General features: G+C 37.5%; 2 protein-coding genes across 8 annotated transcripts in view; one reads left to right on the top strand and one right to left on the bottom strand.

The window, feature by feature from the left end:
• Positions 1 to 2,850, top strand: part of LOC121907430 (inactive dipeptidyl peptidase 10-like) — a 204,495-nt gene extending 201,645 nt beyond the window's left edge. For all 3 annotated transcript variants that reach the window (XM_042426992.1, XM_042426993.1, XM_042426994.1), the window contains one exon: positions 1,252 to 2,850. In XM_042426992.1, the coding sequence (XP_042282926.1) occupies positions 1,252 to 1,389 (138 nt within the window). In that variant the 3' untranslated portion in view covers positions 1,390 to 2,850. The remainder of the gene's footprint in view (positions 1 to 1,251) is intronic.
• A 4,159-nt stretch (positions 2,851 to 7,009) lies between these two features.
• The window catches only part of LOC121907397 (inactive dipeptidyl peptidase 10-like), a 53,174-nt gene continuing 35,559 nt past the window's right edge, over positions 7,010 to 24,624 (bottom strand). For 3 of the 5 annotated variants that reach the window (XM_042426925.1, XM_042426926.1, XM_042426922.1), the window contains 17 exons: positions 24,429 to 24,526; positions 24,212 to 24,335; positions 24,083 to 24,121; positions 22,995 to 23,102; positions 22,498 to 22,589; positions 22,358 to 22,405; positions 19,131 to 19,252; positions 18,371 to 18,418; positions 17,670 to 17,768; positions 14,944 to 15,013; positions 13,618 to 13,812; positions 12,577 to 12,631; positions 12,380 to 12,479; positions 12,025 to 12,095; positions 10,992 to 11,064; positions 10,314 to 10,387; positions 7,010 to 8,541 (listed from right to left, as the gene is read on the bottom strand). In XM_042426925.1, coding sequence (XP_042282859.1) covers positions 8,404 to 8,541; positions 10,314 to 10,387; positions 10,992 to 11,064; positions 12,025 to 12,095; positions 12,380 to 12,479; positions 12,577 to 12,631; positions 13,618 to 13,812; positions 14,944 to 15,013; positions 17,670 to 17,768; positions 18,371 to 18,418; positions 19,131 to 19,252; positions 22,358 to 22,405; positions 22,498 to 22,589; positions 22,995 to 23,102; positions 24,083 to 24,121; positions 24,212 to 24,335; positions 24,429 to 24,526 — 1,554 coding nt within the window. In that variant the 3' untranslated portion in view covers positions 7,010 to 8,403. Of the gene's footprint in view, positions 8,542 to 10,313; positions 10,388 to 10,991; positions 11,065 to 12,024; positions 12,096 to 12,379; positions 12,501 to 12,576; positions 12,632 to 13,617; positions 13,813 to 14,943; positions 15,014 to 17,669; positions 17,769 to 18,370; positions 18,419 to 19,130; positions 19,253 to 22,357; positions 22,406 to 22,497; positions 22,590 to 22,994; positions 23,103 to 24,082; positions 24,122 to 24,211; positions 24,336 to 24,428; positions 24,527 to 24,624 lie in introns of those variants that run through there. The other 2 variants (XM_042426924.1, XM_042426927.1) reach the window with 2 other exon arrangements.

The following is a 24,624-nucleotide window of genomic DNA, read 5'->3' on the forward strand; positions in this document are numbered from 1 at the left end:
GTGTATGCCAGTGCAACACATGACGTTAAGTAAATAATGCATTCAGAATTTGTGCCCAAATGTAATGAATCAGCCCAAACCGTCTGTTGAACCAGGCATCGCTTCCTTTCCAGCAGTACTGTAATTACAAATACTGCTATTCTTAGCACTTATCATATCATATAGAACTTGACAATCAGTATGAGTATCACAGTATGCGACCATCTGAAGGCAGCGGGAGAGATATGTTGACAGATCTGTAGCTTAAAAACAAGGAACTAAATTTAGTCTTCTGATTGAAATGCAGGTTTAGTTCCTCCAAATGTTCTTGCTCTCTTGGGTTCCTGCAATGGAAACACCTCGCATGATTCCCATAATTCCTTCTGACCTTTTTTTTTTATAATTGTGGTGATATTTAAATGTGAAATGCTAACCTATTCCAGTTCTTTGCACCACAGAACGTAGAGCAACAGAGTGTTTTTTTTTAACCATGTTGGCATATCCATCACTCACCCATCCTAAAGGTGTGTTCAGACAGAAAGCAAAGCAAATTTACACCTCGCCTTGCCTCGTTCTTGTGTGTTTGACCGCTGGATGTTTGTGTTTATTTGCCCCAAACAGCCGAAATACCAACTGTCCATTAGCTGTAAGCTAGCAACAGATGCACCGACCGTGTCTGTCTGCGGTGTGCCTGTGTGTTTGTGTTCAGTTCAGCCTCTGACTGAACTAAACTCACCAGAGACTCCGGTTCTTTCTGTTATTTCCCTCCAGTCTCTCTCCTTTTCCTATTGTCTCTGTACGTTTATGAAGTAAGCTAGATTCATAAAGCTCTGGGATATGCACAATTCTTTCGCTCAAGTTGAAACATTTTCCATTTGCGCGGACGTGTTGTCACGTCAATTCGTGCCACCTCGGGCAAATTAAAGTTTAATTGTGTCTTCCCATTGACTCTGTAATCACGCCACGTTCTAAAATTCACTTCACGTTCTGTCTGAACACACTGTAAGGATGTGAGCTGGAAACATTAAGATGAACTGCACCAGTTTTCATCAGGATGGTGTCATTTTCCCACAAATAACTTATGCCATTAGAATAATGTGAAAGATGCCATCATCAAACTGACTTCTGCTGAAGATGAAAGCCATACTTTAGGTACAACATGATAGTTGATGCTTGTACCTAAAGTTAGCAGAATCATTAATGGATATTATGTGCACAGATGTTTACGTCACCCACCTCTGGACACTGATTTACATACCTTTTACCCACCAGATCTACCCAGATGAGGGCCATTTCCTGTCTCAGCAGAGTCGCCAGCACCTGTACGCCACACTGACCAGCTTCTACAGAGAGTGTCTGAAGGAGGAGTTACTACCACTGCCCGATGAGGAGGAGGAAGAGGAGGAGTAAGCGGGAGGCTTTGAGGGTCAGATCTTTGGCAGAGCTTGAAGAATTTTGCTAAAATCCGTCAAGGCCTTTCGCGTTTGGACCAAGTGTTTAGCCAGACATGGACACTGGGTTAGAGCTGCTAATGCTCTTAAGCGTGTATGTATGTATGTGTGTGTGTGTGTGCGTGTGTGTTACCCTTGTATGTGTGTGAGCACTACAATGTGTGACCGTGTATGCCAGTGTATAAATGTGTTGAAAAGATAAGTAAAGGACACAGTTGACGACAGTGACACTTGCATTGCCGGGACTCGAGGCAGGAGCTGCCCTCTAGCATAAAGTCATTACAGTTTCGGGGCGCTCCGTTTCTCGGCAAAGCACACGGAAGACTGCCTCCATTTATCGCCGGCTCTTTGGGCTGTAGTCATCCACACTTACCAAGTGCATGGTTCTTTTTCCCCCTCTTGGCTTCACTCATTTTGCCATGTTAGTCTCTTTTGTGGTAGCACTTGGGAAGAGAAGAACACCAATGTATACTTTTAATCTCACCTCTCTACTTTGGTTGTTGTACTGTTGCACAAGAAAAATGCTCCGACCATCTGCAAAAAAATGTTAAGTCACGCAAGTTCACCACAACCAAGCCGATCCTAAATAAGTGCAATTCCTGCTGAAACCCTCCGCCATCGCCCCACCCTGAATGAAAAAATAAAAGAAGTCTTTCTAGGTTACACTTTATTGTACAGGGGTCTTGTGTAGACATGTACAATGCCTTATGAGGTTCAACATACTGTAATATTACTTGCTGGCAGTGGTAGTCATCCATTAGCAGTGTCATGTAAACCTATGTCAACTCAGGTCCTTCGAGACACAGCATCGCAGTCAGTTTAGTATCTGAAACAGTTACAACACTATGTCAGCTGTATGGTCATGAATAAGTTATGAATTCTATATGAAGATTATGGATATTTGGCCATACAGTCATTTCAGTTTCAGGCTACACTGCAAAAATTCTCCATCTTAATATGTCATTTAATCTTGTTTTTTCTTAAAACCTTGTTGATGATGAAATCTCAAAAACATGCCGTGAGATCATTTTTTAATGCATCTCCATCTGATTCAAGAGCTTTCAGGATATCCTCAAATTTGAAGAAAAGAAAAAAATAAACTGCATTAGAAATTAATGAAAATAGATTTGTTAAGATGGACATTTTTACAGTGTCAGTAAGGTGTTTGCATGTCTACAGGGAATGTGTCAAGTGTTGCCACATTTTGTACAGTACAATACAGCAGAGTGTGTACATAAATATATTTTTGAGATGTCAGATCTCATAGAAAGTTTAGTCTATGGGGATGGATTGATTTGACCTGGATGTCTTGTACTTTTTTGTTTCTTTTTCTGTTTTCCTTTCAGCTGTTGATTTTCTTCTTAGGATGGATTTTGTAATGCTTGTTCTTGTTCTTTTTCTTGCTGTTTTAAAAAAAAAAAAAGGGACAGGGCAGGGTTGGGGTGTTGGGGTTATTGTGATTGTCCTCTAGTGATGATTATAAATAAAAAAAAAACATGAAAAACAATGTGTTATCCTGATATATTATAAAGAACACACATTACAGCAGAGAACCGAATCTGCCACATATCTCTGCAGGATTAATTGTTTTAGAGGATGAATGATCCGATCATCTTAACACTTTCAATTTAATGTTTCATTTGTTTCTTCACCTTGGGACTCACATTAAAGAGACGAGGTAGTCTGTCATAAGGCTTAGGACACCTACGTTAATGATTTAGCAGCCAGTTTAGCGTCAATCATCGCTGCATCAACACTGCATGTTTGTGTGCATTAGTCATGGCTGAGCAGATGTCTGTTCTACTGAGGGGCAGAAACTCTTAAGTCTGCAAGATCTGAAGTGCCAGAGTTGATTTTGGTGTTTTTCATTAGTGCAGATGAGCCATTTATTCACTCTCTGATATATTTTCATCGCATGAAAAGTTTTTGTCTAGTTAAAAATATGAGGGGAGAAACAAAACTAATGAAAAGAGCAGTAACGTTGTGTAGTTTTTGTTATACACACAGTCATGTACAACATGCAGTGAAATGATTGGCAGTGTTATGACTACATGTGCATCTTCCTGTATATATATATATATATATATATATATATATACATATATATATATATATATATATATGTACAGTACAGGAAGAGAATACATTCGGGTGATGCGATGGTTTCACCCTATTCCACTGATCTACAGGTGGCTGTAATGCAGCAATACACCAACAAAGGCAGAGAAGAAGAACGTAAGCTGGTAAGCACCCGATATGACTGTTTATCATCACACATCTGTCCCAAATATATGGGCTTGTAAGGACCTAATAAACCAGTAGGTTCAAGAGATTGTTATCACCCATTTATTTCAGTGAGGCAATGTTTTTGGAGCCTAGTGGGCGCAGAAGAAAACAAAACAAAAGAAATGGCTGCCATTGTTTTTATTCTCAGTAGAAAATACAATATTTTTAGGTAGTTTTGGCATTAAAATCCATTTTATGTGCATTTTATTTTCATAATCTTTGTTCGGTGAATGTATATGATGTTTAGTTTGTTTCTTTCAGGTCTTTCTCTCATTGCTACAGACACTGCTATCGCTGAAACCACGTAGTTTACATGTTTGAATCATTGTCTTTGTGTTGTGTAGTGATCTGAGCTGTCATGTAACTGTTTTTGATGATGTTCTTTCAATAAAAAAAACTGTAGATTTTAGTGCGCCCCAGGGATGAGTTCAATTTGAAATCCAGCATTTGAAGCTTTGCAATTGGCTGATTTCTTGAGGCGATGCAGCTTGTAACTCGTCGTTGTTGTACGTTATCTCCAAGCATTTTCATGTACACAGTCCTCTAGACTTTTTCAACGAACCTGAATTATTTCAACACAGTTTATTACATTCCTGAGGGGGCTAAACAAACATGTGGAGACCATAATTAAAAAAAAAGATCCTTAATCACGCTGTGAAGGGTTTCATAACTCATGCTGACAGTAAACACAACTCGAAAACTCTTTTCTACAATACCAGCTAAATTATCCCAGATGAACAGACATCCTCTTGATTTTTTTTCACCCTGATTTTCTAGATGCAGTAAAATGTATGTTTTGGCTGCAGTAGATTGTTGATATATGTAGTTAAGACACATTTTTTATAATCATAGGCTGATTACAACCCTACTTTGGAAACTGGAGGAACTACGAGTATGCCAGCTGATTTGTACGCTTCGTAACAAGATCTTTGGCACCTCTCTGATGGGATTTGAAGTTTTTAAATACATTGATATATTCCCCATAATTAGAAGTTGACAGTATTAAACTGTGGGTACTCCGGGGAATTTTAGGGGGTGGGAAACACATTAGAGTTATCAGATTTTAAAAATCTAATCATTAGATGGGTTAAAATTGTTTTTTTTCCATATTTGTCAGTGCCCACAGTTGGTCTCCAACGGGGATCGTACCCACATGACAGCTGAGGTCAAGAGCTTTCTATAACAGCTGGTCCTATGTCTGTAGCCCCCCCCCCCCCCCGTTGCTGAATGATAAGTCTTCAAACATGCACTGAGTTCAAGGTTCAGAGGTCAACATTTCAAAGCAGGAGCCATGTATCATCGTCAGACTGACACAATGTCACTTTCCAACGATGTCTTTGGTTTAGTCCTATGACAAAGTTGTAATTTTCACATTTCATGGACATGACTTTGCCCAGGCATAGCTTCACGTAACTGTCTGACATTATTATCACTAAAAAAAATTGGTCACCGCGGATGATAAAAACAGGATCAATAAGATGATCAGAAAGGCTGGCTCAGTGATTGGCCTTACCCCAGACTCATTTTAGGTCACTGTTGAGAAGCGAACGAGGGCCAAACTAAAATGGTTCTGTATTTTGAAGGCCATCCATTACACAGTGTTTTTAACATACACAGAAGCTCATTCAGTGTTCATCTGAATGACCCAGAAGGTCTTTTGTTCCAGCGGTGGTCACATTTTTTAATGAATACTTTTAGATGGGGTCTAGATCCATAGCACCTTTCAGCTCAGCTCTTAAATTGCTTTTTATGGTGTTATTTATGTGTTGTGTACTGTGAACGCATCTAGACCCAAACCACCTTTCAGCTATTAATCATGTCTCAAATTGCTTTTATGGTGTTATTTATTTGTTGTGTACTGTGAATACAATGTCTATATTTTTGTTATTGCTATATTTTTTTTGTTGTCTGTATAAATTGATTTGGCAGCATATGAGTTTTCCCCCACTGGGGATTAATAATCTGTCTAATCTAATATTTTAATGAATAATCTAATCTAATCTAATGAGACAATCCCTGTGGAAGCAGGCGGAATGTGATTTTGCCACTAGATGGTGCTACGAGTAACTTAAAATAGCTTAATGTAAACATACCTTAGCTGAAATATAAAAAATGAACGCTTTCATTTCTATGCTGTATATAAAAGGTGCAATTACAAATGATGTTTATAGCGTGTAATGAAATATATGAAACAAGTGCAGTGATTACATGAGGGATGTCCAGGTTGATAACTTTGTCTTCATCCTGTTTATACGACCATTGGTACAAGATTTGATGCAATTAAGACTACAGGCGACAAAGCAACAGGCTACAAGTCATTCTTGATGGAAGCCGAAGACATGAAGCTACAAACTGATGCCGGACACTTGTCAAACTGGCCTCAACTTTTTTCAGCGCTCCAGAAATGCGGTGAAGCATCAACCAATTATCAACCAATCATCCTCTTCCGTTCTGTCTTAAAAATGGAAGATAAACTGATTCTAGCCGTTAGCCAGTTCCCTGTGTTATTTAACCCTTCATTTACTGTGACACTAACAAAAAAAATGCAGCTTGGCAGAAGGTGGCAGCTATTGTGAGATTACCGGGTATGTAATGTACATGTTTAAATGCATGTATGATATATGGACATGACCTTGATCATTTTTGCTGACCTCAATATTGCCCATTGTGTTGACATGTGTGTTTATTTACATAAGAATGTCACCAACATTTTAGCAAACATGATGCCAGAATGAACAGCATAATTTATTGTGTGTGGACTGTTTGAGGTAAATAATCTGTCTACCTGTTTCAGCAGGATGTTTCCAGAAGGTTTTAGCATTTTGATAAATCTGGTTTTCACTCTTGCTGTTACAATTTAAAAAAAGGGAAGGCGGTGCGTGAGGCCTGCTCATCAAGGGCAGATCTCCCACACTCTGCATTAGCAGCTAATAAGCTATTCATGTCACGCTGGCTAAGTAAATTGTCATCACCAGCGCCACTCATAGGGCATTAACCGTAACCTGGCCCATAAAAGGTGTGTACATGTAGTTAAGCATATTCAAACTATCCCTTTCGTGTATATTTGATTTTTCCAAAAGAGCATCATCTGAAACACATGTTGCAGCTTCAATGTGACAGCAACTATCAGCTAATATTGTTTGAAGGAGCTGTCTGTCACTGCTGCTACATCTTAACCATCAGCACATTCAAATCAAGATTTAATATGTTCTATAAGATATGTTTCCACATGGCTTCTTCATTTTATTGCATTGTCTTCTCAGCACAACAGCAAACAATACAGACCACAAATATAAGGCTGTCTAGCTTAATAATTTATTTCAGCATACAAATTTTTAATAAATATACAAATGTCATCTACTGAGGATATTAACTGTAATGTATAGTATATATATATGTGTGACTGAATCAGTTGCAGTTTGACAGAATCAAGCCGGTGCAGAAGTGTAAGCAGAATTTTACGGTTGTTACTGTACATCTTATTGAAGAAAGGATTTAGTGATTAAACAGTAGCTATTATAGGAGTCTGGTTATGAACAAAGCACACTGTGCAGCATAGACTGTTATTATTACAAAGTTTGTGTCTTCATGTCTTCATGTTACAACGCTACATAGAACAGTTAAGAATCTGTTTGGTCATAAACATTTAGAAGAACAAATCTGTGAAAAAAAATGCATTCACCTAATCACGAAATACATTATTCAGTATTCAAAGATTTAAAAAGGTATTGTTATATTGCTCTGAAACAATAATGCAACAACTTCTCTGATGACTCATGAGTGTAATGTTCTGTCATAATAAAAATGTTATTCAATCCAGCATACAGTGTGTATCTGTGCCCCAAATAGGGTAATTGCAATTATTTAGAGCTCACAAAAGAGTCCCTAATCACAACAAACACAAAACAAGAAAAGAAAAATGTTCCACATAAATACCCCTAAAGACCCACTGTAATTTTTTTTTTACATCAAAGGTTCACATTAATAGATTTCCTTACCTGAATGTGATTTTGATCACCATATATATATATATATATTTTTTACATCTGTATAAGATGAGGACTCACTCAACCACAACAGAAGATGCACATGCACTCAGCACTGACAACGTTCTTCATCATCTATTTTGGCATTTTGGTAATGCTATGGACACTGTGTTGGCTCTTCATTTAGAATATAATAAGATCTGTAATGAGGTAAAGGCACGTGCAAAAAATATTTTGTGATATGATCTCCCAAAGTCTGGTATTAGGTGAATTTGTTTTGCTTGCGGTAAATATAAATATTCACAGTAGATTACAACCGCCAGCAAAAAAATTATACTCTAAAATGGAAAAATACAAGTCTCTTTGATTCCCTGACAGTTGTACTCTGTTCATGATACAAACATTACAAACAATAATTATAATCTGAAGCATTAGATTACAGCAACAATACTACCATCTTTTCATTTCAACATCTTAATCATCACCATCTTGAGTCACTGTGCTGACTTGCAATTCCAAGCAGATGTAGCGCTACTTATCTTACATACTGTTGGTCTGTAGGTTTTCACTAATGCTCTTGGAGTGCTTTAACAGATAGGAGCCTTTGAGGGAAACACAGCCTCTCTTTGTTGGCTCATGAGAGCAGTTGCTACACTCTTTACTCTGTATAAAAACGGTCTCACGGCAGGAAGTTCTGCAGGCTAGTCGTCTTCTTCAGATGTCTGCGGGACAGCGACCTTCTCCTCCTCGAAGCAGTGCTTGAAGAAGGTGATCACTGAGCTTAGCATGTAGTGTTGACTCTTCACAGAGGCAATGTAGTGCCCTTCATCTGGGAAAATCTAGTGGTGAAAAATATATCAACAAAGTGAAATTTATTTTACCTTCTATTTTTTAATAAATTAAAATGTGTTTTATTTTAAATGTCACACACTGCAGTATCACATTAAAAGGGATGTATCACGTACATATCAAGGTCTATATTTATATTCTGGGGCTCCACTGGCATATGTTTGCATGATCTGATGACACACGGAGGAAGTAGAGGTAACATTGCAAACAGAGCATTGAAGCCCTGACTTTTGACTTGCAGGGAGTTTATTTTTTTTAACATACATTCACCTCAAGTTACTTTTACTATGTTTAACAAAGACATCCAACATCATAACATCATAATGTCACATGGTACAAAACATAATTTTAAACTTAAAAGATAAGACTGGTGATATACTATATTTCATATTGTCATCAAATCCCATAAAAAGACCAAAACCAGCTCTGTGATAGTTTCTCAGCCCCAAGCCCATTGGTTCCTGATGAAGACACGAAACTTAAAAAACAGGTAATGAATATATTGAATACTCTGAAGACAACTACACCACTTTTACTACAGTGGCACAAAAATCATAAGTCTCAGTCGCCCCTAACTGGTTAAGTTTGGAGAAACAAGGAGAAACTCCTAAAAATAAGGGCTGTGTCAGACCTAACTTTAAAGGATAGGTTCGCAATTTTTCTAGTTTAACACAATAATCAGGTGCCCATTTGAACATCTCTCATTCCTCCTGCTAATACTGGCCATTAAAAGATGGACAAACTCCACAGTCCCATTTTTTGTACAAAAATGTAAATGTAAATACTTTTAAATACATTAGGACTGTGGATTTTGTCTCCAATCATTTACATTAGTAAGGGATCTCTAAATGGACAGTATGAACAGGAGGAATGATTACAGTAAGAAGAATGTATTTCAATGTTCATTTGGGCACCTGAACATTATTTTAAGAAAACTGTGAAGCTATCCTTTAAGACTCTAAGATGAATTTTAGACGACTCCCGAGACCTACCTCCATCAGTCCAGTTCCATCAGTCAGTAATGCACCTTGTTGCACCATAGTTTAAGAAAAATATAATAATAATGAGCTTTGAAAATGGTATTGACTCCTCCATGAAGGTATTTTGATGGTGGTGGTATCGGGCATACAATCATGACCTCATCAACAAAGTGAAACTATCCAATAACACTTTAAGAAAGTTTTCACCACTCTTCACTACCTTGCTAATGGAGAAATGCATATAAATTTGGAATACCCCAAATGTTTGTCAGCAGAATTATCCAGTTAATCATAAAGTGCTCTTCAGATCCAGCTTTGTCAATAGGTATTAAGGGGCAACTCTTGGCTAGGAATGTTTAATGCCATTAGGAGGACTCTTAGTGGTAAGATAAGATACACTGTGAATACTCAGATCTGTAAAGGCAGGGTGGAAATCTTGTTTTCAGTGACCTTCAGTGGTTGAAGTTTGCTGCATTGATGTAGTGTAGTGCGGTAGCCGTCCATCCTGACTTTACAGCTAAGAGTGTTTACAGGTGCAACGTGGCAAACGTTTGACCATGCATCAGTGATGCTTGGTGTTCTGGTTGCAAACTTTCAAACAGGAAAGTCAGTGGAAGGATGCTTTTCATCTTGGTGTTTTTTTTCTTTTATTTCTTATTACTTATGCCAAAAGGGGAAATGAGGGTGTCTGTTTGAACTACAATATAAACACAACATCAAGGTCTCCTCTTGTCAGGAAGGTTAAATAAATGGGCTCTCAGAGAAGAAATGGCAGCAGTCACCTGGAGAGTGTAGTTAACGTTTGATGTGGACAGCAGTTTGACCAACTCAGCAGAATGCTGGAAGTGAACAGTGGCTGAAAAAAGAACAGATAATTAAAATGGATTCGTCATGGCCTAATTAACACAACAGCTATTCAGTCCATTAAACTCACACAGTTGTGAATTCAATGAAACTTAATTGTAGTACCAATTGGTACCCATAGTACCAGGACATTGATATTTAGCAAGATGAAACATCGTGGCCGGTAATGTAGTCGAACCAAGAGAGTGAAGACCAAGTGAAGCCTGAGAAACTCGTCTACTGAGTTCTGTGCATTAACAGTTTTCTGCAAGTTCAGAAAGTTAAAGTACAAATAAGTACAGAAACCTGTTAATTCAGTAAATCTCTTACTATACATTGGCAGAGTGATGAAGAATAGTAGCAACAGTGTACAGACAAAATAGCTTTTAATGAAATACACAATATATTTCTAGATTTGAAGTCAGTATCCAGTGTAGTGGCCAAGACCAAGAAAACTATTAGTTAAAAAAGGTGGGACAAAAACAGGCATGAAATGTTACAGTGTTACTCTTCAGACCAAGACCAAAAGTCCAGTTATATGTTTTTTAATGTTTGGTTTGCAAATAAACCCTATTATACACCGACATATCTGCCTTACTGTCTGTACCTATACTCACCATCTGCTGTGCCGTGGATAATAAGAAATTTCAGCGGACTTGCTCCTGTGATGTTACTGAGCAGACTGGAAATCTAGAGAGACATTAAACAATTACCCTCCACAGAGACAAACAGTAGCACATTTAATATCACCTTAAAACACACATACTTAAAGAATGTGTCCTCTTATGCTCATGGGGATGAACTAAGAAATACAAGCTGAAAAAAGGAAAATCACATCTTTGTTCTGAAGAAGATCATTTCCTATATGTTCTTAGAGTAGTCCCTAGAGTAGTTTCAGTCATAGCCAAAGAGAGAATCAAGTGACAGTAAGTACAATAATTACTAATGTACAGTGTAGTAAGAAACAAAAATGAGATGTTGATGAAAGTTATTTTTATTCTATTCTGTTTATATTCTATTTTTAACAGTGAGTAACTGCGTGTGACAGTTATGTATTCAGATTTCTGTGTTGCAAAGTAAAATCTGCAATATTGGTGAATGACTTGACCAAACTTTCAGTATCTCTGCAAACATAAAGAAACCATCTGCCTTTGGCTGCAGATTCGTGGTGCAGTGTGTTAAGATCTTGCCAATATGCATCATTCGGGTGACAATAGCCTATTATTGTCTGGAGGAGATTTTAGGTATTTTTGACGTGTCCAGCTGTGATTGGCACCTCTGTGTTTCAGAGGTGGGAGGCAATCTTCATCACCCAGCCCTTTTGAACATGGAGCCAATGTGTCCATATAAACTTTGAAACTCCCAATCCGTGCACTACCTACTGCTCTGCGCTGGTAATTGCTCTTGTTCTATTAAAATATGCCCCTTTATCTCAATTACATGTTGAATGTCATAATAAACTGTTTTACCAGTTTACTGTCACTGTGTCAGGCCAGGAGTATAAACTGGGTAAGTTCTGAACATTCATTTCAAATCAAACACACAGAGTGATGAGACTGTACAGTTACTGGTTTCTTTCTATGAATAAGTAATGCTGTTGTGAAAATAAATGCTGTTGTGACCCCAGAAACCTTATAATAAACCACTGACATCCAGCCCTACTTGGTATTTGTGATCCTCTTTCGCTGGAGAGCCAAAGTATTTCTCAGTGAAGGCAGACCCTTTATAAAGATGAAAAGAAAACAGTTAATGGTGAGATATTGTTCATAATAATAGCGCCACTGCCTCTCATCATCGCTTCTTTATTCAACATGAGAAATTTGTGACAAATAGAAAATGCCATTGATGATTAATGTTTCTCTTCTCTATTAGTTTGTTGCCTTCTTTGGTTTGAATCGTTGGGTTGACTGGCTGTCAGAATGTCCTCGTCATGTTTTGAATAAGCTACAACTTCAGACCACTGTAATATTGTAGTTATGTATGATATTTAATCGCTGTGTCTTACCATAGAGTCTCCAGTTTGTTATAGGAGCTACAGCGATGCCACACCTGAAAACAGAGCTGTGGGAGAGGAGTAGGAGCGAGGCAAGGAAGCCTCCATATGCCTAGAAAAAAAAAAAGGCTACCTTCAAAGAATGTTTGGTAAGAAAAAGTAAAAATTGTATGTGGTTATTTATGTATTAAATAGAGAGGCTAAGTTACCTTTCCATAAACTCCAACTTTGTTGCCATTAATATAGGGTAGCCTGATCAGGTGCCTAAAAAATTAGAGTGAGTTACTTGACAAGTTATTTGGAAAATCTAGTGCATTGCTCATAACTCAATGAAAAAGTAATTATATTACTAATTACTCAAGAGCAGAAGTAATTTGTGACATTGTTACATATTTTTGGTACTCAGACCAACTCCAACAAATGCCTTGCCAAGATGCCTACATGCCAACAACTCAAAAGCCTCAACTCCCACACATTCTATATTTAACACTTGTAGAAACAGAAGATAAGACAGCTTGGTTTAACAAGCAGCAGGGCTACAGTTTGAAGGGATTTACTGGCTATCAACAGCTAGTTTAGCCCCAGTGCAGCACTTCAGAGGTCCCATCCTCACATGAGGCTTACCAGTGGCTAGCTAGCCAGCTAACAAGATACAACATGTAAATCACACAAGTTTGGAGTTACTGGAAGGTGTATTTCTCCTCTTTAGGCGATGCCAGCTATATCCTTCCATCTCCAGCAACTGCATCAAGCTAACATGCTAACACTCCAAAAGTAGTGGTAAATTACTGGCATTAGTAACTGTAATATAAAATTTTAATTTAAAATTGTAATCCCTTATACTTGTTAATGAAAAAAGTAATGACATTACAACACATTACATAACAACAGGTTACTGCGTGCAGCCCCACAGCAACAACGTAAGTAAATGCTTATGCACTTACCCAGATAATAATAGTTAATAGGAGAATAGAGACGCTGACAACAAAACTACAATTTGAAGGACAGTGTGATATATCTGTTACATTATTTGACACTGTAGGCAGTATTAGCCCTTTTCAAATATTGGATCTCAGCTGTTGTACACTTCTGATATCATGAAGGATTCTGCCAAACCACAGTTACATAGAAACAATCTGTAAAAGGTTTTTGGAATAACAAAAAAATACATTGAGATAGACACTATCAAAAACAACAACAAAAATGACTGAAGTAAATCAACTAAATCATTTTCAGAAACAAAAACCTACTCCAGAACTGTGATCTGGTCCTTAACATCAACAGTCCCCAGTCTCTGGTGAACCTCCTGCAGGATCCCCTGGCCCTGGAAGCCGCTGCCCCGGCCGTCCAGACGAGCCACGATGACTCTGTCAGAACTGACCAGTACAGAGTCCCAGCTGAGCTCAAAGCGGTCACTCACAGCCTGACCACCGGGGGCGCTGTCACTATGAAAAATTAGAATGGGTTTAGTCCATTTAGAAAACAATGGATTCCAGGAAAATTAGCACACACACACACACAAACACACACAATTAAGGGCGGTGGTTCCCACTTGTGACCCCTTAAAACAAAGCAATGTGTACTTGCAACTCCTTATCATTAGTTGCATTGGTCTTTATCTACCAGTTATTAGCTACTGTACTACAACTATTGACTGATTTTTTTCTTTTGTGTTATTAGAATCATTTCTAGAATCCTGAAGAAGTAATTTACAAAACAAAAACTAAAGATCAAACAGGAGTCATAAAAAATAAGCCTTAAGCAATAAGTTTTTTTAAACTATTATTTTGTGAACCCTCAAATTTATCTTGGCATCCCTTGTGGAGGTCTCTAGCTAAGGTTGGGAACCACTGGTTTAAGGCACAAATATGCTGAGCAATTTCCAAAAATTAGTTTCTTTGCTCTTTCATTTAATAGATTGTTGAATCAAGGTCAAGGTCACTTTATTGTCTCTCTCAGGGGAAATTAGTCTTGGACAAAGGGAATTGCTGCAGCAACAACAACAAACAACAAACAACAACATCACAATAAGAAAAATCTATGAAAAAACACAATAAATAAAAACACACATGCAGACTTCTCAAGCATACACACCTTAGTAAATAAATTAGACACATTCTGCAAATCATTCTGCATTGTTTAAAGCTACATTATGATTGTTTTTTCATATATATTTAGCTGAAATATGCTCCAAAGCATATCTTAATGTGGAGAGTTGTTGTCAAAGGTCTCTGTGACCAATGCTCATTGAACAACCTGGCAGCACTACAGAGATATTGCCTTCTGTAGTTTTTTATGCAAGCCTCACCCTTCTAACCAATCAGACGAGGCCAATGTCAGGGGTGGGATCTAACAGCTGTCAATCAATACGTAAAACACACTTTTAGCCCACTACTCCTCTTGTACGGAAGCTCCAAACTAGCATTAGTTAGCATTGTGGTTTGCTTTTGAGCCTCATGCTAGCACTAGCTTATTTTACAGAACTTGAATATTGCAGCTTTAATATTTTAAATGTCACAATATAAACATGTATTAAGAAATGTTCCTTTAAACAGAAAGTAAATACATTTACATACAGGATCAGTAACAGTGGGTGCTCCATTGTCTCATCAAAATCTATTGGGAAGATTAATTCCAGATGAAGTTCTGCAAAACAAGTCGACAACAGAATTTCATGATTTTATACATTTTGTCATTTTGCAGTCAATAATACATTTCCTGCTACATTTGTTTCTACAGTAACTCACAGTTTAACATTCAGTTCACAGACTGCATGTACATTTATCCTTCTGACTACATCAAAGCCCAACAGTGCAGCACAACAGCTTAATAAAAAAAAATGTCTGTGTTAATGAGTCATATCAAACAGAAGGGAGAGGCAACACAGACAACTGCTATTTCTTAGTTATTGGTGTCAATACTTTTGCTTTAGACATTTAAATGGTTTCATATATCTCACAGTAGAGAGTCAAAGACAGCTGGACTTGCTGTATAGTCTTGGAAATGTTTTCAGGGATTCACCCAAGAGGCCTTAGTGCTAGGAAGTTTTTTTTGTTTGTTTTTTTTTTTTTAAACCAATGTGAGTGATTCACACTGATGTGATGTGAGAGTTGCTGAAATGAAGAGGCAGTCTTGGGATCATTGTTAGAGGTGTTAACTGATGTGAACCAGCGGGGCAGATATGTCAGAACAGCGCTGTCAATAGAGGATAAGTGAAAGTATCACTTATCAGACCCTATAAAGAGTTTGAGAACTGAAGATGAAGCCTTTTAAATGAGTGCCAAAATGTCTCGAAGGCTACACTGCAAGTCTAGTTGCCCTTGACTACTACTGCATGTGTACGACAACCTTAATGATTAAAAATAAGGCAGCTTCCATGAAAATCCTTCAACCTGAAATAAACATGGAAGTTTATGTGAAAGTTAAGCCTGTGATTTTATTTACATTCAATTTTTGATTAAATCTGACTGTGTTCCTGTTCAAAAGGCCTTATATATGTATCACATTGACTCTAAGTGAACGTGGATCAGAGACAGGAAGCCATATGGTGAGCCGTCCCTTCTAATTGTAACCGAATATACTGCTGCATTTTTGATTCCAGCGTTGTTTCATAATCACCTCAAAAAGCTCTGCACCTGTTCACTCAGTTGTGTTGTCTGCCACTCTGGTTTTAGCACACTTAACTGTCCCATTCATAGGCATGTCTGAATAACTGAATGTTAACCATCAACTCTACGACTACCACTCATTAACTAAGCAATGAGACAACGAGTGGTGAACAATGAAGATATTTATCATTGTAAATATGGAGATATCGGTGATGATGATGATACAGACAAAGCTTAAAGTTATAACCCTTAAGATTTTCATGAAATCACACCTGGTTTTTGATACTGTTTGTGGTTGACATTTTTCAGCAAAAGCCATTCAATATATTTACATTCAGTAATTATCTTTCTATAAAGTAGTGGAGTCTGCTTTTCCTGCACTAGATTCTATGTGCAGCATGTAATCCAGCGTTTCTGTCACTGTTTACTGTTCGTCTCCCCAACAGCTGACACACAGGGTGGCTTTTATTGTGTCAAGAGGTCACAGGAACAGCAATGTGAGTTTGTTCGGCTGAACTGTAAACACATCTGTACCCGGATAGCATACGGAAGTGGGCCACTTCAAGCGATGATGCATGCCTTCTTCTGGCCTGGACAAAGTGGATGTGAGCCTGACATGACCCACATTTAAAATAACAAATATGGCCCAAATATCCCAAATCAAATGTGGGCCCTTTTTGGTAAAGATGCGGTGCTCTCAGGTTTGTGTATTCTGGATGTGGGCCAGTTCTGGTTTATTTGGTTTGCTCTTGGTTGTCGTAGGACATTGTTGCTTGTGGCCCAGATCTGGGAAACAGGATCAGACCACCCAAGTGCCATTATTCCACGCAGTATGTGGGCTGGATGAAAGTGCTGAAAGTGTTGGTTGTGGGCCAGATTTGGGCTATCTGGATATGCTCTTCTGTATTTCTAGCGGAGTAGATGCTCAAGGCGTGACTGTTGTAATATTAGCTGGGATTCAGACCAAAAACAGCCCTGGGTTAAAACATTGAAGAGGGACGTTGAAAACTGCAGTAACATATTCATGCATTTAAAGTCTTATAACACTCACAGAGAGGATTTTATAATTCTTGGGAAGTTATTTATCTTTTGCCACAACGATCGCAATGTAAACAGTTTAAATACAGTGTTCACGTTTGATTGGCCAATGCAGCACCCCTGCTGCGACAATGGACCATGTTCACGCTATGTCGGATGGGAAGGATCGTAAAGATTATCATGTTAAGGATTTGTGAGTGTTCATGTCATCTGACAACCCAGGGAGGCTGTATGATAACTGAGTTGGTCATATGAGGGTATATGAATACTGTCCATTGATACAGTTACATTATATCCATTAAATTTGGGTTAAATGACATTGAACAATGTATTTTGTCTGATATGAGGCGTCTTCCATATTATTAAGCACCAAGTCTGATCTGAGCTTTCAGAAATATCCCAGTTTTCCCACTCGTAATTATGACTTGGAGGTTAACGTGAATGCTATTTACAAGTCGGAAACTTGTAATTACGATGACTCTGATATGACATGAACGTGGCCACCAGTGACCACAGGTGTCGCCAAATTAACCAGGATTTAAATATTAAGGATTATAACTTTAAGGGCAAAATGTAGTCAGTTAATATTACAGTTAGAGGAAGATTATCATCACAAGACATTTTGCTCATTAATAGAGATGATTGCAATGTCATACCAAAGTTGTTGATTTGCATAGTTCTTTTTTCCCACTTGGGTATTTTCCTGTTAATCAGAGCATGTCTTAATACTGTGTTCCTTTCCAGAGTCTTGTGGTCTGTTTGGTGACAGAAGAAGAACAACAATTACTTAAATTAGAGGAAAATTCACACTAGCAACAAATATACATAACATAAACTACATCATATCCTGCATAACTAATTCATTTCAATGTCCTGAAACGCATTAACCACTGAGAATTAATCATAATTCACAACAGTCACATTTGAAAGTCACACACTGTAAAGTGCGCTAAGACGTTTCGCCAAATCAAGGTCAAATTGTACGGTGAGTAAAAATGTGATATGATGAAAAGTGGATTAATCAGCATACATCAATCTGCAGGCCTGGAGGAGAGGAGAAGATGCTCATTTACCTACTGCAGTGTCCCCAGACTCTGCTCTAAGTGCCTCTGATGTACACTCACCAGCATTTCAAACACTTAATGCTTTAACCTTAATTGCATCCTCATGTTCGGCTTTTAAGTAAAGCTCTGAATTTGACCTTAATGATTTAATTGTAGTGACTCAATCTCCAAACATTAGTGCACTTTTCATTGACTTTTCAGCCACTGAAGGGACACTCGCACTCCAGAAAATCGAACTTCTACCCAAACATAATGATAACATACAGACCAGATGCAACTGAGTGAAAACTTACCATATAAATCATTTAATTGGTGAAGAGTAGTTTTGGGTATTCCAGGACCTGGGAAAAAAAAGTCAAGCAAAGCAACTTTATAACACATTAACACAGGAAAACTGAAGAAACACTGAGCCTTAAGAGGCTAAAGAAGAAAAAAGAAAAGGTAGCCTATAAAAACAAAAAATACAATACTATAAAAGGTGAAATAATAAAATTTGTGACGACAAATACAGTAGATATTTTCACCCTTGATTTAAGTAATACATGTCTGATTGCACATCCAAGAAAAGCTTATTAAAGAAGTCTAGCCGACTAAAGGCAGGGACTAGTATCGTAAATCTTATACGTGAATTCTCTAATTCTTGTTACAGTTAATGTGATAATAGACCGACAACTATAGAGTTTTCTTCCAGTTCTGTTTATCCTACATGAGTTACAGACACTGTGTAGTAAACTTACACTCTTACACTGGAAAAGAAACAAATATATCAGTGTGTAATAGAGCTTGTTTTTTCCACATTTCATACTTTGACTCAACTCATTACACATAGAAGATCAAGATTGAGACCTCTCAAAGTAAACATCATTATGATACAACGGTTATTGAATACTAAAATCATATTTCTGACAACGTTTTAGAGAGAAAACGGCGTCTAAAATAACAATGAGCAAAGCCTACATTTAAATATAGAGCTGTGAAAAAGAGTGAAAGCAACTGAACGCATGCAGCCCTTCAACATTTCATGAAGCTGTCTCAGTCATAATGAGATGTTACCTCTGCAGTTGAGAAGAACATGTTGATAGTTTGGGCTGAGCGTGGCGTCATAGTACGTGCACTGTGATTTGAAGAGCGAGCAGGTGAGACATTCTTTATGAAATGGATCCACTGTTGAGACCCTGTTTGAGGAGAATAACAACAAATGTGTCTGATGACAACAGGAATTGCTTTGGGAAGATTCCCAGTATTTGAGATACAATCTGTTTCTGGCCAACAGGTGGAAGACTAAATAAAAATGTGCCAAAATGAAATGTAGTGAAATAATAAATATTCACAAGTTATATAATATATATATTATATGTTGTTAATATGGCATGAACAAAAAACATTCTCTTCTCTAAACAGACATAAAATAATTCTATAACTATTTTATCAATATTTTTGGGGCTTTTTAATTGTATAAGGACTTTTAAAGGACTGGTTCCACAATGTGGGAAATATGCTTTATTTTGCACTTTTTTGCTGAGAGTTAGATGAGAAGATCGAAACCACTCTGATGTCTGTACGGTAAACATGATGCTACAGCCAGCAGCCGGTTAGCTTAGCGTAGCATAAAGACTAGAAACAGGAGTAAAACAAATCTACCAGCACCTCTAAAGCAAATGTATTAACACATTATACCTGGTTTGTTCAATGCAAACAAAAACTGAAGTGTAAAAATGAGGAGTCATGGTTTTAATACAAAGGGTCATGTGCTGGACTGTTACTTATTGTCACTGTGAGGTTGCCAGGCAACCAGTGGAGACTCTAGGAAGTCACTATTTTCCTCCTCTGTCCTTCGGCCTGAAACATGCAGTTAATTGAAAAATTAACTGGCATTATCAGTTATTTTCTGGTTCTGGCTTCTCAAATGCTCTTTTTTCATTTTTTTTTTGTTGTAAATTAAATATCTTTTGGACTGACTGAAAAAACTGACAAAACAAGTCATTTGAAGACCTTGGGCTCTGGGGAATCATGATCACTATTATCTACTATTATGATATTTTATAGACTAACAATATCTACATATATGATAATAGGATACTTTTCAATCCTAATCATATTTTCCTCTTCAATCACTCATCTGCTTTTCTCTGCTGTACTTGACAATAGCTGTAAAACTCCACCGACCTCCTCACAATGTAAATCTGTTCTGTATACTTTACTGCAAACAGCCGAGCATCTTGGGAAGGTGGGATCTATAAAAAACTAACCGACGTAATAATATCTTTATATTTTCTTGCAAAAGTTTGTTTTTACAGCGTGTATTTTATTTTTGTTGATTTCAACTTTGGAGCACATCTGCCAGCCGGTCTCTGTCACCACAAAGGCACAGCTACACTACAACCTGCTCAGCCTTTCATCACAGATGTCCAGAGCTGCAATGATAAGGCAACTTGTATGGAATAACATTAAGTCACTTTTTATTCTGCCTTAAAAGGGTCATAATGTTGGGAAAGGGCATACCATTCTCCTTGTCAAGGGAGTAAAAAATAATTGTGAGGCTTTCTCCAGTTGAATTTTCTGCCATTTAGAACGGTGTTATAACAAAGCTTGTTCCAGCTAGCTAAAATTAGCATATCAGCATTTTGTCTCAGTTTACATTAACATTAAAACAACACTGTTGCTTTTGCTGGGAGATAATTTAACTATATTAATGTAGAGAGGTAGTAAGTCTAGTGCTTTATGTTTTCCACATTGGCAAAGACTTTTCTAGAACTTTATCTAATCTATAATATTTTTTCAGGTCCATTGACACGGACAGACCAGTGATCGATGATGAGCATAGAAAAACAGGTGCTATGTGACGGACTTTGTAGCTTGTAGTCTTCTCTTCCTCCTACGACGTCAACCTTCAGTATCAACAGGATGCAACGTGCACACTGGAATTCATTCAGAGGTAAGAGCTTTTTCACACATACTGCACCACACAGCTTGACCTGATTGACTATTCTTCAAACGTCGCTATTGTCCAGTAACCTTGTAACCACTAGTGTCTCTGACACAACAACAACAACTGCAAACATTACTGCTGCCTCTAATAATACTGATATGGCTGATAATGTTTCCTTTCCACCACATTCTTCTTTTTAACTTGATCATTGGTGTGAATTGATACATACCTACTTAGTAAAATGTGACCTATGGTTCAATATTTTGCATCACTACTTTGTATTGAACAGACTTTTGCTTGATATGTCGCATTCATAGAATGATGTCATCTGACAGAAAGGTATTTTTGTGGTTCTACGTTGTTTTTCAGAACCTACATTGACATTAATCCTGAGAGGAGCTTGTTCCTTTCTCACAAAGACAAAATTGTCACAGTAAATTACCAAATATTGTATGCACTGTCATTTAAATTAAAAACTGCAGATCTTTTGAGAGAATGAAACAAAGGAAAGAAGTAAACAGGCAGAAAGTTAAGATTTATTCAGGTCTAGTTTTGCTTCTGTTGCACTGGTGACATGCTTTTATTTTAATAAACATTTGAAAAGGAACTGCATAATGAATATTGTCCCTTTGTCTTTTTATTACTATTAGTAGTAGTAGTAGTGGCAGAGTAACATTCTTTAGTGATCATTAAATACAGGATACACACTGTAGATTCAAATACAGTTTACATACTGTGAATATGCAGTAATTTATTGACAAAACTGTGACCAGTATCGTGTTGTAACTTTACAAGAATACAGTAACAAACTGCATATTTGTTTCTAGTAATACTGTATCTTAGGATTACAATGTAAGAAACTGCTGCCAGTTAATTACTGCAAATTTACAGTAAAAAGTTTTAAATATCATGTTGCGGTATTTAACGCATCACAGACAGGAGTAGCAGTCAAAGCTGAGTAGCCTTCATTCCTGGGAGTGAATGTGATGAAAGTGCTGCTTTTCTGGAGAGTTGAGGTGAGTCAATAGAAAACAGATGCAGATGCACTGTTGGCTACTTTTGAAGCAAATAGCTCACATCCCATACAGTAAAGTTAGCTCACTTTGTATAAAGGTAACACTACTGTAGCTCAGTGTACAACATTTCAATTAACAATAAACTAAAACATTAAAATGTTAATTAGGGGTTGTAGAGGTGGAAGGTAGGTGGATTGTGTTACCTTTGGAAAGGCTAAGTTAAGCTAACAGGCTGCTGGCTATAGCCTTAGATTTATTGATCTTCTCATTTAAATCTTGGCAAAATTATGATGTTTTCTTTATTTTACTAACTTAAAGTGAAATCCATATGGTACCTGTACAGTTGCCGTTGTGTTGCGCCATCCTCTGTGCTTAGGAAATAACTGGAAAACAGAAAGTTCACCTGTTATTCCACAGCTGTTTCTCACTCCATCGGATTGTATGGTGTCAGTGCTGTAATGAACCTCATACTCACACTGAGTTTGTGCTCTCATCATAGGCTAGAATCTGAGAGACCTCCCAGCTTCCTGAGGTCAGGTGACGGAGGTTGACCTCTTGACCTTCGGACTGGGAAGCATGAGACAGAACAGAGCGGAGAAACCATGTAAACATGACCTCACGTTGTCTGAAAGGGGTTTTTACTTCCTTTCACTCTAAAACTTTTGTTCTTATTATCTCTGCAGAAACTGAATTAATCTGGCACAGACGCCAGTGCCTCTATTGTACAATACTGTACTCTCCTTAATTTATTCAATGTATTCTTAATTCCCCAGTGTTTTAGGGAATAGAGTTAGAATATAATTCAAAATGAGATTTCAAAATGGAATTGCATGAGCGCTATGAATAATTGGAAGGCATTTATTAAAATGCAGGACAGATGAAAAGAAAAGACTACACACACACACACCAGAGGTTTCACACACCTACCTAAATGTAAAATTAATTTTTGATAAAAGTTTGTAATAGTTTTACTTGGTTGGAGATCATGGTGATGTGGTTGAATGATCCGCGACCACCTTGTTTTAAAGGCATAGTGATGAAGAATATTGTGCAGTCCTTGGAAAATACTGGTTCCTCATTCTAGGAAAAAAAACACAAACAGCAAGGATGTTTTTACACTGCATGAATATATTTTTTGCCATGTAGAACACCAACAGAGACTGAAGCACATAACATAGGAGTTATGTGCTTCGACAATATTGGTAGGATAAATGGAAAATGGATCTGAGGCATTTCGGCTAATAGTTTCCAATGAAGTTCAAAAAAGCCAACAGATTGTTTTCTAGCGTTGGTGGTTATTTAACAAGAAAGCTTCCTGTTTTCTGATCCGGTCCGGTTTTAAATTGCTACTGATGTTGGCTACTGTTAAACGTTTTTTTTTTTCTTTTTAGGATAAATTGAGTATAATATGCAATTCAATAGCACCAGTTCAAACAGTACAACAGTCATGTCATACTTCACCATGTTGGGTGGTGGCTGTTCTTTGAGTTTTTTTACTCATTAATTGCTTCCTATCACTTCTACTTTGCTATGTTTCTTTGTTGAGCTAGCATCAATGCGAATTCTAAAACTCTTCCTGCACTGATGTTTCACATTCAAAGCCTTCCAGCAGCTCAAAGAGTATAATCCTTCTCTTTCTTCTTTTTAGGCTTTCAATTAAAAACATTAGCAGGAAGTGTTGGGTTTCATTGGCGGTAGCATAGCAATGATCAAAAAAAAAAACCCAAAAAAACAGCAAAGTAGAAGTGATTAGAGGTTAAAAAGAGAAAGTCAGAGCTGCAGATTAGTGAGTGATTCTGGTTTTGTACTAATAGAAGTAGTGCTTTTGAAATATACACAGTGCTGAATTTCTCGCATGAACCATTTGAGTACCAGGTAATTCCACCCCAATTAATGTTTTTTTTTTTTTTTGCCTGCCCTATATTTGTAATTGGCTTCTCTGTGCTCATCTGGCTATTATTTGAGATCCGACTATTATTTAATTACCGGCTTTTATGTGAAGATTATGAACACACCGGCATTTCAAAGATAATGAAGCCTTCTTGGACTGAAGCACTCACCTGACGATCAAGCCACTTCTCTGATGTCATCACGTGTTTCTAAATTAGAGAGAGAGAGAGAGAGAGAGTCAGTCCACAGAACTTCTGTATATTTACTTGAATACAATTATCCACCGGCAAGTTTCTTACCTTTGTGCAGCCCTCTGTTGTGACATCACACAGCGAAAGGATTGACATGTTTTGAGCTCGATTCACCCAACGCACAGTCAGCTTCTCCTGAGTCACCCATTTGACCATAGTGATGTAGTACTCACTAGGGAAACCAAAGAAGAGAGCAAATAACCAATATAAACAGACTGGAACAATAAGATGTTATTATTATTATCATTATTATCTGAAATTTTACCTCTTTTCAAAACTATCAGGAGGTCTCAGCTCAGTTGTTTGGGAGCTTCCATCTAGATTGACGACATAAAGTCTGACGGTGGGATTGATTTGACCCATCTGGATCAAAGACAGTACAGATATACAGTTTAATTCACAGAACAAACACAATGTGATGTAATGTCCATGATGCACTGCATGCACTGTAATGATAACAG

The sequence above is a fragment of the Thunnus maccoyii genome, chromosome 11 (assembly GCF_910596095.1).
Source record: "Thunnus maccoyii chromosome 11, fThuMac1.1, whole genome shotgun sequence".
Classification (NCBI taxonomy): Eukaryota; Metazoa; Chordata; class Actinopteri; order Scombriformes; family Scombridae; genus Thunnus; species Thunnus maccoyii.